The 17,252-nt window shown below is 33.1% G+C and overlaps 1 protein-coding gene across 10 annotated transcripts; it reads left to right on the top strand.

The window, feature by feature from the left end:
* Window positions 1–1,128: 1,128 nt before the first annotated feature.
* Window positions 1,129–14,193, top strand: LOC107911694 (uncharacterized). Of its 10 annotated transcripts, none has more exons than XM_016839576.2 (22): window positions 1,129–1,753; window positions 1,820–1,882; window positions 1,987–2,153; window positions 2,252–2,312; window positions 2,394–2,471; window positions 2,557–2,616; window positions 2,736–2,840; window positions 3,151–3,261; window positions 4,115–4,156; window positions 4,306–4,419; window positions 4,495–4,682; window positions 6,085–6,374; window positions 6,448–6,569; window positions 6,727–6,769; window positions 6,871–6,962; window positions 8,853–8,901; window positions 9,554–9,624; window positions 9,780–9,899; window positions 10,863–10,963; window positions 12,338–12,383; window positions 13,268–13,324; window positions 14,011–14,193. In XM_016839576.2, the coding sequence occupies exons 1-22, from the start codon at window positions 1,616–1,618 to the stop codon at window positions 14,077–14,079; spliced, it is 2,187 nt and encodes a 728-aa protein (XP_016695065.2). In that variant the 5' UTR covers window positions 1,129–1,615; the 3' UTR covers window positions 14,080–14,193. The 10 variants fall into 10 exon arrangements, 9 of the variants coding, with proteins under 9 accessions (XP_016695065.2, XP_040961611.1, XP_040961612.1 ...); XM_041105677.1 differs by having other exon boundaries at window positions 1,183–1,753; window positions 13,231–13,324; XM_041105678.1 differs by lacking the exon at window positions 4,115–4,156 and having other exon boundaries at window positions 1,183–1,753.
* The last annotated feature ends 3,059 nt before the right edge of the window (window positions 14,194–17,252 follow it).

Below are 17,252 nucleotides of genomic sequence, written 5' to 3'. Positions count from 1 at the left end.
ACAAAGCTGTATTGTTGATTGACATAGTTGGGCCAGTGTGAGGGATTTAATTGTTTGATTTTATCCCGAGTTTTTCAATATTTTTCCTCCATTACTGTTAACGTGAAATCATATTGTCCCACTAACGTGTGTTGTTGATGCTTTGAATTAAAGCCTCCTAGCTTAGCTCTAATGATAATATCCATCATTTCTGCCCAACTCCCATTACACGCTTCCTTTGTCAATTTAATTAATATCAAGCTTAATTCACTATTTAATAAATAAAAAATAGAAATGGGTCAAATTCGATTCAATTCGGAAAATTTTAAATTTTGAGTTAATTGAATTAAGTTATTCAAGTTTATCATACTAAAGTACCTTTTTTTTCTCTTATTTTGCTCTGAAAGAGTTTTAAAAAATATATGCTTTCAAATTTATATGCTCTAACATACAATTAGTTATATCGTAACAATATTTGACATGTTAAACTTATTTTAATTTAACTCAAACAATTTCATTTGATTCAATTAGACTCCATTTAAAAAAAATTCAAATCGACTTAGGATGATGAAATGAGACTCGTAAACTCAAAATTATTTCAGTTGAGTCTATTTGGTCAAACACTCATCCCTAACAGAAAGTATGCAGATTGATTTATAACTTTATTTGACGAGTTGGGTTTGGTTCGACAGATTAACTTAAACAATGCATTTTCTCCTATTTTTAATCAAAAAGCAAAAAGGAAGAAGAAATTGAAAGAAAACTTCGAAAACTAAAGTATTGATTTTGAATTGTAATGTTTGATTGATTTTTTTTATTATAAAATTTAATCGAATTTGATTAGGATATTACTTAATGTGTTCACTTTAATATATTTTTGAGTTAAAATTATATTATATTTTTGTATTCAACTTATAATTTTGATAGCATGAAATAAATAATATATATTTAAAATAGTGAAAATAATGAAGGTATCAAATTAATTGAAATTTGAATGGGGTTGATTATTTTAATATCTAATTTGATTTATAATTATAAAAAATGCTGAGCGCGATGAACTTAGATTTGAATTTTAACCATCATTATTGTAACTCTAAAAGAAATAATTTAAATAAAATCGTAAAATGAATATAAAAAAACACTTAGTTATTATCCTTTGATGTTTAAAAATGGATTTAAGCAAATACGTTATCGCCACCTTTCAAGAGCAAGAACCAATGAGTGGAGGAAAGAGTCAGCCCTTATCGCGCTGCATTTCTATTTCTTTGATTTATCATATAAATATAATAATTAAATATTACCTAATTAGTATAATATAATTATAATTTGTTTGTGAAAACTTAGGAAATTGAATATAATAATAATTATAGAAATTAATACTATTGGCATGGGTGAATCGTTGCCGGGTGCTGTAATGAAATATATTGTCTTAGTTAACACGCAGGCACACTCTCGCCTTCCTCTTCCCTTTCCTCCGCCACTCCCACTTATTTCATTGCTTTTCCCCATTTCATGCACAATTTTCTTTGAAATTTGAAATTTGTTAGGTTCGGGTTTTTGGGACAAAAAGGGTCAGCATCATCGAGATTTGATTTGAGATTTTGATTATTGAGAATCAATCGGTGGGAGTAGGGGCATGGAGAACGGTCACGGTGGGAAATTGGCGGGCAAATTATCGGGATTGGCCCTCAACGACAAGGAGCTCTTCAACGACGATAGCTTGTTTCAGGTCATGAAAGCCGTTGAGGCCGCCGAAGCCACCATTAAACAACAGGTCTTCTTCTTCTTCTTCTTTGAATAGTAGTAATAATAGAATGATAATTTATTCTTTGTGTTGCAGGCGGAAGAGAACAATCGATTAAGGTCTGAACTCCAGAAAAAAATTGAGCAACTCGAAAAATATGTAGGAAAATTAACCTTTTTTTTCTTCATTTTAATCAAATTAAGCTCTATATGGTTGTTATGCTTTATTTCTGCGCGAATTTATTTATATTTAATGGTAATCAGAAAGTGGATGGTGGTAGTAATCTGAATGCTTCAGCTGACAAAGCTGCCAATACCGATTTTAATGGAACTTTCACTGCACCTGCTTCTTCTTCTTCTGACAATAACAAGGGCCTTCCTTTTTCTTTTCCCTCTTCACCTTTATCAGCTGTCTCTTTTCCCCCTACCAGGTACTTCTTTTTTACGTGGCGCCATGTAGCTATAATAACTGGAGGTGTTATAACATGAAATGTACCATTTTTCTGGTTTACTTGTTTTAATATGGTAGGCGTCAATTAGATGGAGAATATGATTCTACATTGCCTCAAGGTCTCATGCCGATTCCCAAAGTAAATAGTTCTTTCATGCCCTTTTACCGTGCAATTCCCCCCCCTTCTTATATAGACCGAGTAACTACTATTTCTCTCCAGGATGTTACCCTAAAGGTACGGGAACAAGAAGAAGAGATTTTGCAGTTGCGCAAACAGCTTGCTGAATTTTCTGTCAAGGTTGTCTCTTGCTTCTTTTCCCCTTTATATCTTCATTGAAAATGTTTTAGTTTTCGATTCTTTAATAATTCATGGTTAATCACAGGAAGCACAAATACGCAATGAAAAATATGCTCTTGAAAAGCGCATTTCCTACATGCGATTGGTAGGTTCTAGCTTTTCCTTCCATTCACACAATCACTCATTCTCTTCACCTTATTTGTTTTCTTGTTCTGTAAAGGAGAACTAATTTATAAAATAATTTTTGAAAAATGTTAACATCAGGCCTTTGATCAGCAACAACAGGATCTTGTTGATGCCGCATCAAAAGCTCTCTCTTATAGGCAAGACATCATAGAGGAAAATATTCGTCTTGCATATCAGTTACAGGTGTTTTTATTGTTAATATATATGTTTATATGTATATTCGTTTTGACATTATTGGATATGTGCCTGTATCCTATTTGAGCATTGAACCATGTTTTCTGTGTTAATATTTCTCATCATTAATTCTCTAACTATTTCACATGTAAAATTACCTTTTTTCTTCACACTTCTTTTCATTTTAGAAGATTTTCTATCATCATCTTGTGTGGTCTTGGTGCCATATATTTTGATATTGCATATTGATACAATGCTGATGATTTTATCTGTTTTAGAATCCATTTTCATTTCAATGTTCTACTTCTGGTTCTTTCAGGCCGCCCAGCAAGAAAGAACAACTTTTATTTCATCTTTGCTTCCCCTTCTGACAGAATATTCCCTGCAGCCACCAGTACCTGATGCTCAGTCCATTGTAAGCAATGTCAAGGTCAGTCTCTTAATGCATTCCAATTGCATCAATGGATTTTTACTCATACAATCTGTTTTGTTGCAAAATCCATATCAACTTGCTGTAAAACTGGGATGTAGTCTGTATTTTGTATCTATATTAATATGATTTATTTCATCAATTCAAATGGAAGTGTTCTATTTAATCCTATCAACAATATCAAAATGCAAGTGGCAAGCTTAATGCTATTCATGGGGGCAGATATCCCCTCCTCAGATACTGAAATAGTCGTTGTTGGTATGAGCATCTTATCTCTCGAAAGAAGAAGTCTCTGCTTTGATATCCTTGTTCTATCAAATCATTGTATCTGCTGATGATTTGCATTTGATTGAGTCATTTTGACTGTAGTTAGGCTAATTTCTGATGAATATGATAAAATAAGATAGCATTCTTAGAATTTATTTAAAAAAGTGTGTTCCATTCATGTATCTTTGGAGTTTTATTGGCATTAAAGTCTTTTAGACAACTGGGAGATGATTTTGTTTCCAGTCCTGCAATTTTTTTATTTTCTCTATTTCAAAATTGCCTTTTATTTGTATGCTTGTGGGTGTGTTTTCATTCTTATAATTTGAGGGATGTTTTAGCGGTCATAATAATGTTTTGATCCTACAGTTTATTAACATTATCTGTAGCAAAGTATATAATATACCTAGCTTCTATTTGCTTTTTTACCTTGATATCTCTGAGGAGACTGAGTAGAAACGAATGAGGCATATATTAGATAAAGCAATGGCACAAGACAGAAGAGTGAACAATTATTTTTAATAAGTCAAAACATTTATGTTTCTTTTCTTTAAATCAGAAGCATGAGGTTAGTACTTGACTTTTGCAGGTTCTATTTAAACATCTGCAAGAGAAACTTATAGTTATTGAGGTATGTTTGTGGAAATGAAGTTCTTTATAATAGCTGGAGACATACCTTTTTTCTTCAGTTCTGGTGGAGTTAAACTGGGTTAATTTGTAATCTGTATATTTTTTTTCTAAATACTTAATCATGTTTGTCTTTTTCTTTTGTGGCCTTAGTCAAAGCTTAAGGAGTCACAATATCAATTGGCACCTTGGCGGTCGGATGTCAATCATTCCAATTTTCCCCCCCAATCTCCATTACATTCCCTTGGTGCCACACTGCCTACATCAGTATGCTCATATTTCTTCTTTTGATTGTACTTTTATATCATAACGATTTTCTTAAAGTCCTATTCTTTGTTTTAGAGCAAAAATGGCCTTGAATTGGTGCCACAACCAACATATTCCCTAGGAAAGACGCAGTTAATTTCTGATGCTCAAAAAGACTTTAAATGGGATGTACCCAGTCAGCAGCAAGGTGGCTTGGGTGGTGGTGTTGCATCTAAAAATTTGGAACCTGATGATTTGGGGAGGTATTCACCTATAGCAAGCAGGTGAGCCTGGTCAAATGGAGACTGCTACTATGAACTGAATGTACAAATTACAACCATCTGCATTTGTTGGTGGGTTCTGTTTTCATTGAATTCTTTTTGTTGTCATGTATACATAAATAATTCTAAAGCTAAATATCCATGATGCACCAATGTGAACCTTCCATTGTGACATTATACTGCCTCCACATTTGATTATCTGTCTACTGGTTAACTATATTGGTATGCTTTCTGTTCTGCAGCTGCTGTTCTATGATCAACACTCTGATCTCATAAATGTCAATCAAGCTTGCTTGCTTTCTTGATCATAAATTGAAGATGCTGAAACATATCATGCCTAGGATTCCTATACTAAAAAATTTTCACATCATTCTTATTTTATTACTAACATATATTTTTTATTCATATCACTAATAGATCTATCAGAATTGTGCTTCACATGTTTTGAATTGTTTAATCTAAAACCGATGTCTTCATTATACTTTGCCTTGTTGCCATTGGGAATAAGCTTCTTGGTTGTTTCATCCTCAGCTGGCCTATCCTTTGCAATATTTTCTTGAATATGCTTATTTAGTTTACTAATAGTTCAAGCAAAATATTAAACTCTTAAATGGATCTTGATATGAATTAAACTTAATTGGAAACTTAAATAGCTGGAGTTGTCCCTTCTCTGATGTCCCCTGTCATATTAATGTAACTAAGAGATATTTCTTTTTTATGGAAGTTTGCCTGCTTTTTGGACTGCTAAAAGCCATATGAAGTTCTTTCTGCTGTATTTGTCCTTTGTATGACTTGGAGGTGAAACAATAGCTTCTGCAGCTTACCTTTGTATGCAAGGAAATCCAGATTCTTTCTATAATTAATTTGTCTCAATTTGGTTAATTATGTATTATAGTATTACTGAGTATTTTCTTCCTTAGTATTGTTTCATTTTCTGCTTATGAATATTAATATTTTTGTTAGTATTATTCAAAATAATCATTTCCATGAGCGGAATTAATAACTCTAATTAGTTTATCTTTTGCATTCGAGATAAAGTTGAGAGAAGCTATTTGCAGATTTTAAAGCTAAATAAATTTAAATATGAAGAGAAAGAGAATTCAGTTCACCTCATTATTAGGGAATCCCAGTAGAGAAATGTGGCCTTTTTGTCAAGATTTGCGAGCCAAGTAATTCCTTATAACTGATATGCATAAAAGCATTTTTGAGAAATAGTCAAATTAGGACACTGAAGTTGTTAGTCAAGATGAAAAAGATTATTGAGGTACATTTTCTTGTAGTTTTTGTTTGATTGAAGACGTGTAGAATTTTCTGTGAGGACATGGTGAGCATTTTTTTATGACAAGGGTATGACATCATTTAAATATGTCAAACTGAAAAAAGGGTTGATGTTAATGGTTTCCAGGGCTTCCACTCCCAATGAGATACCAACACAGCCGGCAGTTATTCCCAGTGACACCCATATTACAAGATATGGTGAAGATACAATTAATAAACAAGTTACATTTCGTGACCCTGTTAGCAGTAGTGAGATGGATTATCCTGAAGCTGAGGGACACCAGAATGAAAGAGAACCTCCCTCCAACTGGGGTTCAGGAAACTCTCCTTATGCCGCTGCAAATGATGAGCCCGGTCCATCGTACCCTCCTTATCTACCACCGGTTCTTGAGGAGCCTTCGTCTTCTTTCTCTGAGGGTACAGTGTTACAGTGCTTTAGTGGTTGCAAGCACTTTTAGGACTATCTTAAATTGTTTATTGCATTCTGCAGCTGCAGAGGATGACCCACTTCCAGCTATAGAAGGTCTCCAAATTTCTGGTGAAGCTTATCCAGGAAGGGAACTCCAGGCATGCGGATATTCTATTAATGGAACTACCAGCTGTAATTTTGAGGTGCCTTTTCAGGATTTATTTTATCCACTGTTTTAAGCATTTAGGATATTGGGAACAAGTACTTCTTCGATGTATTTGGAGATGCCTTGCATTAGATAATATTTCTCTAGATTCGGAAGTATGAATATATAATGCGGTAATGTGCTTGCAATGGCAGTGGGTGCGTCATATGGAAGATGGATCTGTTAATTATATTAATGGTAGTTTCTTATCCTTAATCTTTGTGAGGTTCTCTAATTTATCTTCCCATGTAATCCCTGTTATTCATTGAATATGTTTCTAAAGGAGTTTTGGAAAACAGGAGCAAAGCAACCAAACTATCTTGTTACTGCTGATGATGTTGATACATACCTTGCTATTGAAGTCCAGCCTCTAGATAACAGGAATCGCAAGGTATTGGCTTTAATGTCATTTTCCATAACTGGAACCTTGTGCATTCATATGTAGCATGTTATCCTTCGCATTTTTGTTTTAACCTATGAATATGGTAAAGGGTGACTTATGAGCATCATCGGACAAATTGCAAGGTGAGTTTAGAACATCGAAAGAAAGAACTTTTTGAGGATGCAGCCACTTATTTTATATTCACCTTTGAATACCTATTTAACTAAATCCATGTATTTGATAGTTTGCATTGCAGAGTTATCATATTTTCTATATGTATGTTTAGCACGTAACAGTCATAACTTCATATTCAACAATTGGTCATTCTGAATTCATTCTCTTCTTTTTCTTAATAGTGGGTTTGTTTTCATGTAAATACAAAATGATACATGTTGTGATGGAATTCCATCTCTAACTAATGTGGAAGCAAACAACAATAAAAAGAAATGGTAGAAAAAGAAAAACCTTGTAAAGTCCTTGTGTGCAGTTGTGCTATTTGCATCAGATTGGAATCCGTTCCTATTCATCTATTGGTTGAAGTGAGCCTTTAAGTGTTAATCTTTTTTCTTACTAAGCTCTATTGGACAAAAATTGCATGGTTCACATAACTTTGCCTCATAAGATCTTCAGGGGTTATATGCTGGAAAAAATTAGCAAAGCTAATGCTGATTTAGTTCTTATATTTTTGCTACATAAGTGATTTCTCTTTGCTTTCAGAATAATCTCTTTTATTATGTGGCTTAGCCTTGTGATGGCGTTGTGGAGTTGGCAAAGAGAATAATGGGCAACAAGGAGTTCCAACATTGAGTACTACATTGTTTACTCACACATAGGGGCTTAATCATGACTAACATCTGAACATGAGATTTGTTGAGGTTGATCCTTTATTGGTTGCAACTAAGATTTGAAAGAGACATGCACATGAAGGTCCCCTACAACCTATTAGCCAGGCTTTTCGGTTTAAGTGGTTTCTAATATTGACTTCTCATAATGCTACTCATCAACTCAAGGATTAACTTCTTTCCAACGATACCTACCATTCTTAATTCCTAGATCACAACATATTTTCCCAACATTTCCTTGTTAATTGCCTCAATATGTTAGTTCTCTCCCAAAATTAGATTAATTTATGCTGAAATTATTTATATCCTGTATTCTTTTAAAAAACGCCTCAAGTCAAAATGCTTTGATTGATATCAATCGAGCCTGTGGTCTTAAGGGCAAAGGATTTCCATTGAAATGAAGTCCTGGTTGACATTAGGTCCCGGGTTCAATCCTTGGACATCCCTTACACTCTCCCCTTATTAAAAAAAAGCTTTGATTGATGGGAGAATTAATTGTGCAATCATCGAAGTCCATAATTCTATCCCTAAGGGACATGCTACCATCTAAGAACCTGAGCCTTTAACTTGTGGCTCTTGAGTTTGATTCTTGGGATGAGAGAAGTAGAGTAGGGGGGCAGGAGGCTTCTCTTTCCATGATGTAGCCTGAGATCATATTTTATTATGAAAAAGAAAATCAAAAACCGGCATTTCTTTTGTACGTTTCAGACATGAACCATGAAATAGGGGCCTTAATGCATTGGCAATTGAATGCCCTGCATTTGTGACCTGGTTATATCATCAATTCATTTCTATATTGCAAGAAGTCTTTCCATTTTTGTATCTGCATTTGTTATTCCTTGCTGATATAACATCAAGAGGTGCCAATTAGACTGGAGGGTTGCCATCTATAAAGATGAATAGACTGGTTTTTTGTTGTAAAAATTTGCAATTAGTCTTTTTTGGGTAAATTGCACTCAGTAATATGAAATATGCAGGAAGAACTATTTTTGCATAGGGACACTATTTCTTATTGTTGCCTTCCATATTGTATAACTTGTTTTCTTTGTTAATTTAGGGAGAGCTGGTGAAGGTCTTTGCCAATGAGCACAAGAAGATCACTTGTGGTGAGTGATATTGATATTACTTCATGTTTCCCTAGCACAGCTTTTCTTTCTAATGTTTGCAAATATGATTTTCTGAAATCAGAGAGAACTTAGCAATTTCCAGTTGATTTCAATAGTGCAATTGTTGCTGCGTTTAATATTGACTAATAAAGGGTGCCGGACAAACATAGACACAACAGTCAACCCTTTTGTCAGATTGACAATTGGTCAACAACAATATCCATGTTGGTTTGGCTTTACAATGTCCCCTGCCAATTACTTTTTTATCCAATACTTTCCAGTACTGTATCATCGTCATCATCATTTGCATATGGGGGATCAATTACTAATAACTGAATCCTAGAGATATAATTGGTGCTTTGGAAATTAATGACAACTTAAGAAGGGGGAGGGGGTTCTACTTGTATCAGCATGATCTTGGTTTTTATTTTGTTTTTTCATAGCATCTGCTTTGGCTATGTTCTCTTCTACACTAGATTAAGCTTATATTTCTCTGTGCTTGAACAATTTCTGTGCATTTTATCATTTGAAAATAGCTAGAATCTCTGTGTAGTCTCTTGTTAACTTTTTGACTCATTTTCTTGCACTTGATAAAGAAAATTCATTACCTGCTTTTTCTCTTCTCCCTTTTTTTTCATTCTACTTTTAACAGATCCGGAGATGCTAGGCCATATAGAGAAGACTCTTTATAGTGGTCATGCTTCATATAAAGTTTCATATTCGGTATGACTTCTACATTTGCACGGTTGTTTTTTCTGCCTTGTGCGATAATGGTTCCATTTAATTTTTCTATTGTTTATCAGCACAATATGTTTGAGCTATTAATTTTATTTAATGTGACAATGTGACAGAGTACTTTTAACTCTTTTATATTACAGATAGGATATCTAGATATATGGGAGCCGGCTACATTGGCTATTAAGAGGGATGGTTATACTATTAAGTGTAGTGGACCCCATGGTCTTGTAGTCACTGACAAGTTTCATCCAAACACTGAGGTATGACTCATAATTTACTTGTTCTTTGGAGATCCTATTGGAATGATGCTGGAGTAGGAGGTTCAGATTTACAGCAAATTTGAGATCTAAGTTGATGGAAATCATGAGAAAAACAGGGGAATTGGATGATTCAAAGAGAATAAAAAAAATCCCTGAAGTATGAGACCTTGTTTTCCTTCACTGGATCCCTAAGCTTCTCAGCATTAAACTTCACATCTGGTTGTTCTATAGTCCAGTATTCATATAATAACTCCAATCGATTTGGATGCATAGAGTTCATGATGCAGCGTACTTCAGAGGCTTCTCTCTGTTGGAGAGGAGTTGCTTTGAGCACTGTGGACTTCAACATTTCACTAAGATCATGCACATTAGTATAAACCTCAGTACCCTCTATGCCTTGTTTTACACAGTTTCATAACATTGCTTTTTTTTTTTTTTTCTACTTTATGGACAAACATGTATATTTGACTTCCCCTGCCGCCTCTTCTTAATTAATCATGTTGAAGTAAAGCTAACCTCATTTAAAGTAGTTTTTGAGGTTATTTGTCATAAATGAATCTAGCAGGATAAAGTTGAGTTGTTGCAGGAAATCAAATATCACAAGAGGTCTTATTGTTTTATTATAATGATAGGGATCCAGGATTAGACTAGTGTAAAAATAGCTTAGAGGTGGCCTTTTAGATCCTAATGATAGTTAATATTCACTTTATGATGTTCCATATCATATTCTACATTTCTTGTCTGTTCAAAACAGCTATCCTTTGTGCAGTTAACAAATTGACTTAATACACTTGTGCCCATTTGTATCTTTCTGATGGAAATAATGGAATTGGGTTCACTGATCTTGTCTGCTTTTGATATATCTTTTCTTTTTCCTGAAGCATTAGGGATAGCAAGTACTTTCAAAATTACATTATCATGTATTTATATATATATTTATTTTGTGTTTATTGTTTTCTTTAGATTAAGATAACATTTGGAGAGCCTACAGAGTTTATGATTATTGGATCAAATGGTGCTCAGCGTCTGTTACGAGCTGATAGCAGCTCTCCAGATATTAGCTGGTAAGTTTGAAGTTTCTCCTGTAAGAAATAAATAATTGCGGATTAAGAAATTAACAAGCTCCAAATCCATAAGCAAAGTAAATTTGAGGAACACCTCTTATAGTTCGCAAAATATTATTCTAAGAACAAGCAAGGTACTTCCATTTTATCCAAATGGAGACTTCCATAATCTTCTTTGATGTTTCATCCTGGAAGTTTTATGCTCAGGAATTTTGGGGTGGGGGCTATGGTTGTGAGGTGGGTGCCTCTATTTTTGCAATCAAAGCCCAATGGACCTTCCAAGCATTTACCTAATATCTACCTAGGTTACTTATGATATATACTATCATTAGGAAGCTCTGATGGCAGTGGTAGGCTCAATGTTATGTAGCATTAAAACCTTATTTAACTCCACTTCTGCATCAAAATATAGAAGGGTTGAAAATGGTTGTTATTCGCCAATTCTAACAGGCTGTGTTTCTTCCTCCCACCTCCTTTGTTTGTGTGAGCATACAAAATCGAAGCCATTTATACGGAATCCTATTCTAGATAGACACAAGTTTAACATTTCGGTTCACTGGCATTATGCATTCTGAGTTCAGTGAGTATAATCCTTGACTCTTTCCTCTGAATATGGGTAATACCAAATAATCACTTTTGATTACTTATTCCATCTACCTCTATGTACAATGTTGCATGTGATGAGAGAATTAAAAGGGGTGGGGGGGGGAATAATACTGGAAGAAAGTGAAATTGAAAGGGACACGATCAGTGGGAAATTTGAAATTAATAGCTAGGCAGGTTTGTTTTAACATAAAAAATTCAGAGCCTTTTTTGCACGTTTATGGAGTATGCCAAAGCTTGTTGCCGATCTGAAATACAGTGAGAGAGCAAATAAGAAGGCCAGAATTCCATGTAGATTTCATAGATATTATGCCCAAGGTTATGTCCATTATGTACTTGTAATGGCAGTTAGCTGAAAAGTTATTGAAGTTGGAGCGCTGATTAAATAAGAGGAAATATTGATATGAATTGATTCTTGGCTCTGAGGACACAAAACACTATCTTCTAAGTGTCTAGCACTAAACTCGCCTTGAATGGAGGCCTAAATATATAGAATGATTATGATTCAGCTTATATTCAAATATATAATGCCAGATCTTGAAATCGGTGCATGCCAACTTGGTGTCTTTTCAGTTAAACATTACACTTGTTCCCCTTTTTCTGTCTTCTCTAAACACCAATACGCTAATACATCCATACCTTTGTCTCTTTAATCTCTCTAGACAGAATGTTGTGAAAAGGTACAACTATATTATATTATATTATTTTACTTTTCACCCACAGTGAGTCTGCAGAGGGTATTGTATTTATGTTTACATTTCATTTGTGCAGTTCAAGAGATGCACTTGTGCTCACCTTGAGATTATTTATCATACGGGTATTACTCTTCCCTTCTATCCATTTTTCTCTTTGAAAGAGTACCAACTTGCATGCTCACTGCCACAGTAAAAATTCCAAAATAATTTAAGAGCTTCAAACTAATTGTTTTTCTGCATCTTGGATTTGTAAATCTACTTTCAGATATTTCTTTCAAGTTTACAGACAGGATAGCAATAATAATACTATGGGGTCCAATAATAATTTTCCTAGTTCTTAAAAAAATTGTACTAGTACAATTTCTAATGTTCTGCTTCAGTTGCATGAATCTGCTCTTGAACATGACTTGCTATGTATTTGCCAAAATTTCTTGGTTATTGCCTTAGTTATACCTTATGTCATTCTGGACTGGTTGACTGTCATTCTACTCTAAAATAGAAGACTTAGAGCACCTCAAGTCCTATGCCTTCAAAATTAATTTGATTTAGGCCTGTATTATCTTTTTCTGGATCCAAGGATGACACCTTCCCTTTCTGTCTTCTTGGTTTTGGCACTCAAATTTGGCCAGTAACTGTATAAGGCTCCAACCAAACAATTAAAATTTTGTTTACCATTTTAGCGCACCAAAAAGTCATACAAGAATTCAAACTTATCTTTGATGACAAAAAAAAAAACTTTTCCACTACCATTTATTTTTGGTTTCGTTGTTTCAACTAGTTTAAAGGATGAGAATCTATTTTGATATTTTGGTATGGTTTTGTAATGCATCTAAGCCAGGTTTTCTATGCGAATAACCTGAGATTTTGGCATCATATTAAAAAAAAAAGAAAAGAAAACGATTAGCCGAGTTTCTAGCATTTATAATAGATGTTGTAGGCTTGTTTTGATAGGGTTTGTAATCCTTGCAGCATGATGGGCTTACAAGATATTTTTCATGTGATATAGCTTGCACAGGCTGGTGGGAGGAAGAAAGGGAAAAAGAGAGGTTTATTCTTTAACAAGGTACATGGTTAACTCAGTATTAACTATTGATATTGTGTAGTGATATTATTTATTATTATTTTAAGACCGGCTATCTTGGCAAAGCCGTAACTTTTCGAGCTAGCTAGCTTGGTCGCTTTTGTGTTCAAATATTTTGTTTAAAGGCAGGCAGCTGTGTTGAGTTTGTAATTACAAACTGTATCAATATTTTTGTCCCCCAATGCTGTAATATATCTCAGCCCTTATTAGTATATCGTCGTTATCATCATCGTCAATTTTCCATGTCTGCCTGTCTGATTCTCTTTTGGTTTTCACAACGGGAAAGAACGCATTTGGGTCTTATATTCACGAAAAACCAAATGAAACACAGTGATGAGATTAAACAAAAAATTTTTTTATATAAAATTTGTCACGATCCCGATCCAGCTTGCTGGGTAGTGGTGTGAGATGCAAACTGGAATAATATTTTTGGGATTTTGTTATTCTTTTCGAATGGATATAATTTGTTAAAAGTAAAATAAAGGGTTTTTTTTTTTGCCTCAAATCTGATTTGATTAACTAAAAATCTCGTAGGAATTCTATGTGATTGGGGTCGATTATTTGAGTTAAAAAATTGAATCTGTTATATATATATATATTATATTAATGCCAACTCGACTAGATTATGCCCAGCAACTAATTTTGCATTGTTTCCTTGCTTCTAAAAGGCAGAAAGTAGCAACTTTTACCAAGCCACGACAGGAAAAAAATGGAACACAGTAGCTATTTTCGTGTAGTAATGTAATATATAACCTTTGATTTTGTACAATTCAATATATAAAAAATAATTTTGACTCTGTGCAATTCAATAGGTCAATTAGACATTTAAAAAAAAAGTAATTATAGATAAATATAATTGTTTATCTATACTATTATTTAAATTTTTTGATTAGTTTGGTGTTACAAGTTTCAGAAATTATGGAAATGTTCGTTCATAAGCAAAATAAGTAATATCATTTGAGGTTATTTTTATTTTCACTTAAAAAACAATGAAAATATGCTTGTGGGATTTGAACTCTCTCCAATTGTACTAGTAAATTTTTTAATTTATCATTTAACTAAAGTTTTATTTTAATATTTTATACATTTTAATTTTATTATGCATATTTTATTATCTACATCAATTGTATATATTAATAATGTTTTTGATTAAGTTGGTGTGATAAGTTAACTTAATATTGAATCAAGATTGATGACAATATCATGATAAATAATTTAATATAATTTTTGTATTTTAATAATGTACATATTTCATTTGTTATTATTAATTAGTTTCAAATTATATGTTTTATCATTTATTGTGTGTTAATTTTTAACAAACATTTGTCTTCTAAATTCGTGGCTTCTACACGCATATGCGTGTGATAGGATTTCTAGTATATAATATAAATTAAAGTAATGGTGTAGTAGACGATATGTCAACCCAAAGCTTGTGGTGGTTTTGGATTGCGTCAATTGAGGGGTCAAAATAATTCTTTCATGTTGAAGTTGGGGTTCAATCTTGTGACTGACACTAGTTCTCTGTGGGTTTGCGTTCTTAGATCTAATTATGGGGTTAAAGAAGGCATTTTCGATTCTTAGCTAGTGGTAGGGGGTCTTTTTTGTGGAAATCTCTTTCTAAGATCTGAACCATATTTCGGGATAATATTTTTTGGTCAGTGGGCAATGAAGATAGAGTTAAATGTTGGAAGGATAACTAGATTTTGGAAATTGGATCCTTAATTAATCTAATTCTTGCACATGCAAACCTTGATTTGGATTGTCTGCTTAAGGATATGGTTACAGAGGAAGGTATATGGAATTTGGATATTTTCAGGATTTGGCTGTCAGAAGATATCATAAGACGCATCGCGAGTATTCCTTCGCCTGATTCTTCAGTTGGTTATGATAGAATTGCTTGTATTAGGAGTGGTTCAGGTCCTTTTCTATAAAGAGTGCCTACAAAATGCTTTCGGAGAACTCTTGGGATCAAAGAGGGAAAGTCTAGAACCTAGTATGAAAATTTTCGGGGCTTCAGAGGGTTAGAATGTTTATTTGGCTAGCCCTCAAACAAAGACTACTAACATAGGTGGAACGAGTGAGACGCGTCATTGGGGTTGAGGAGCGTTGTACGATTTGTGGGCTTTGCACAGAGGATGTTTTACATGCTATCAAGGACTGTTCTGTGGCTAAAGGTGTTTGGTCACAAGTTATCCCTATGGACAAGTAAGAACAATTCTTTTTAGGAGATTTACATGATTGGCTTGAGTCTAATTTGAGAAATAGTCAAAGTATTTTCATGAGGGAGATCGACTGGCCGTGTTTCTTTGGGTTAGTAGCTTGGTGAATCTGAAAAAATAGAAATATCTTCATTTTTTAGGGATCATTGTGGAGTGTTGATGATATTATTAAATGCTCATACAGTTGGACTTTATGGTGCAAATCCATGCACAAAGAAAATCATACCAGAAGATCGAAACCACACACAAATCCAAGTAGGATTGATAATTGGATCCTTTAAACTTAGATGGAGCTGCTAAGATTGATTTTGGTGATGCTGCCACGGGGGTTATTATCAAGGATCAGCAGAGGAATTTGATTCTTGGTTTTAATAGACGGTTGGGACAATCTCTAATGTTGAGCTTTGAAGTATTTTAGATGGCATGTCTCTTATTCAGAGCAGAAGGTACGATAAAGTATTGATTCAGACAAACAGCTTAGAGGTTATTCAGGAAATTTAGGAAGCATCTTCAAAGACTTCTCATTCAGCTCTAATCGGACGTATTCATCAACTTTTGTTGGAAACATATATTTGGGAATTCGAACATATTCCTAGATAAGAGAACTTAGAAACAGATGGTATTGCTAAACTGGCTTTAGACAGGACTACAAGACTGCAGCTATTTACAGTATGGCCCTGAATATTTCCAGATAATTTTGTTAATTTCTTTTATTTGTTTTACATAAAACAAAAGTAATGGTGCAGTAATGGACATGAGTAGTTTGTGAAAACTGAAATGTAGTCAAAATATCATCTATACAATCAGATAAAATTAGAACTTGCATATCGTGTTATATATCATATTAAAGTACATAAATATTTTTTTTGAAAATTTGACTATTACAAATATAGTACAAGTTTAACAACTACATTATAAAATCAAACAATATGAAGCATAATAATGAACAATTAGATGAAAATTAGAAAAAAAATAAAACAAAATTTTCTTCAAGGCATATACATATATTGTGATTAAAAACTTATACATGAAAATTACGAATGATAAAATTTATATCTATTTAATATCTTATATTAATTTTTTTTTACATAGAACACGAAAGGCCAATTGTATCCAAGTTTAAATGTACTGCGCTAAGGGACAAAATGAATTTAAATTTGTAGAATTTAAATTTAAACTTCTGATTTTTAATATTTATATTTTTACTATTTAATAAACTTTATTAATTATATCAGTTTTTTTTATAAATATATTTATTATCTAACTACGTTTTTCATTGAGTATGATATAATGAAATATATATTTGACAAAAAAATTAAAAAAAAATAGATGGAGAAAAGTCTAGTATACATATTGATAAGAAATTAATTAGCAACAATAAATAAAATCGTCCAAGGATTAATTTTTATTTTTTTGAGAAGGATTAATTTTTTTTATAATAGAACAGCCAATAACATATGGTTAGCCAAATTCCTCGATATGAGTCGAAGCAAATCCTTTGTGCTTTACAATCCCACCTTGATTCATTCATTTGTAGCTCTATATACATCCTTGTTCTGGATTCCAAATTATCTTTAAAAAATTAAAATGATTTATTTAAGTCCGTTCAATTTAATTTGTAACAGAATATCTCATTTTGTTATTATTCCATAATAATAAAATATTTAAATTTACATTAATTTCCATATAAT

This window comes from Gossypium hirsutum, chromosome D11 (assembly GCF_007990345.1).
Source record: "Gossypium hirsutum isolate 1008001.06 chromosome D11, Gossypium_hirsutum_v2.1, whole genome shotgun sequence".
Lineage (NCBI taxonomy): Eukaryota > Viridiplantae > Streptophyta > Magnoliopsida > Malvales > Malvaceae > Gossypium > Gossypium hirsutum.
The sequence above is the reverse complement of the archived record's forward strand: the minus strand, read 5'-3'. Positions and strand labels throughout refer to the sequence as shown.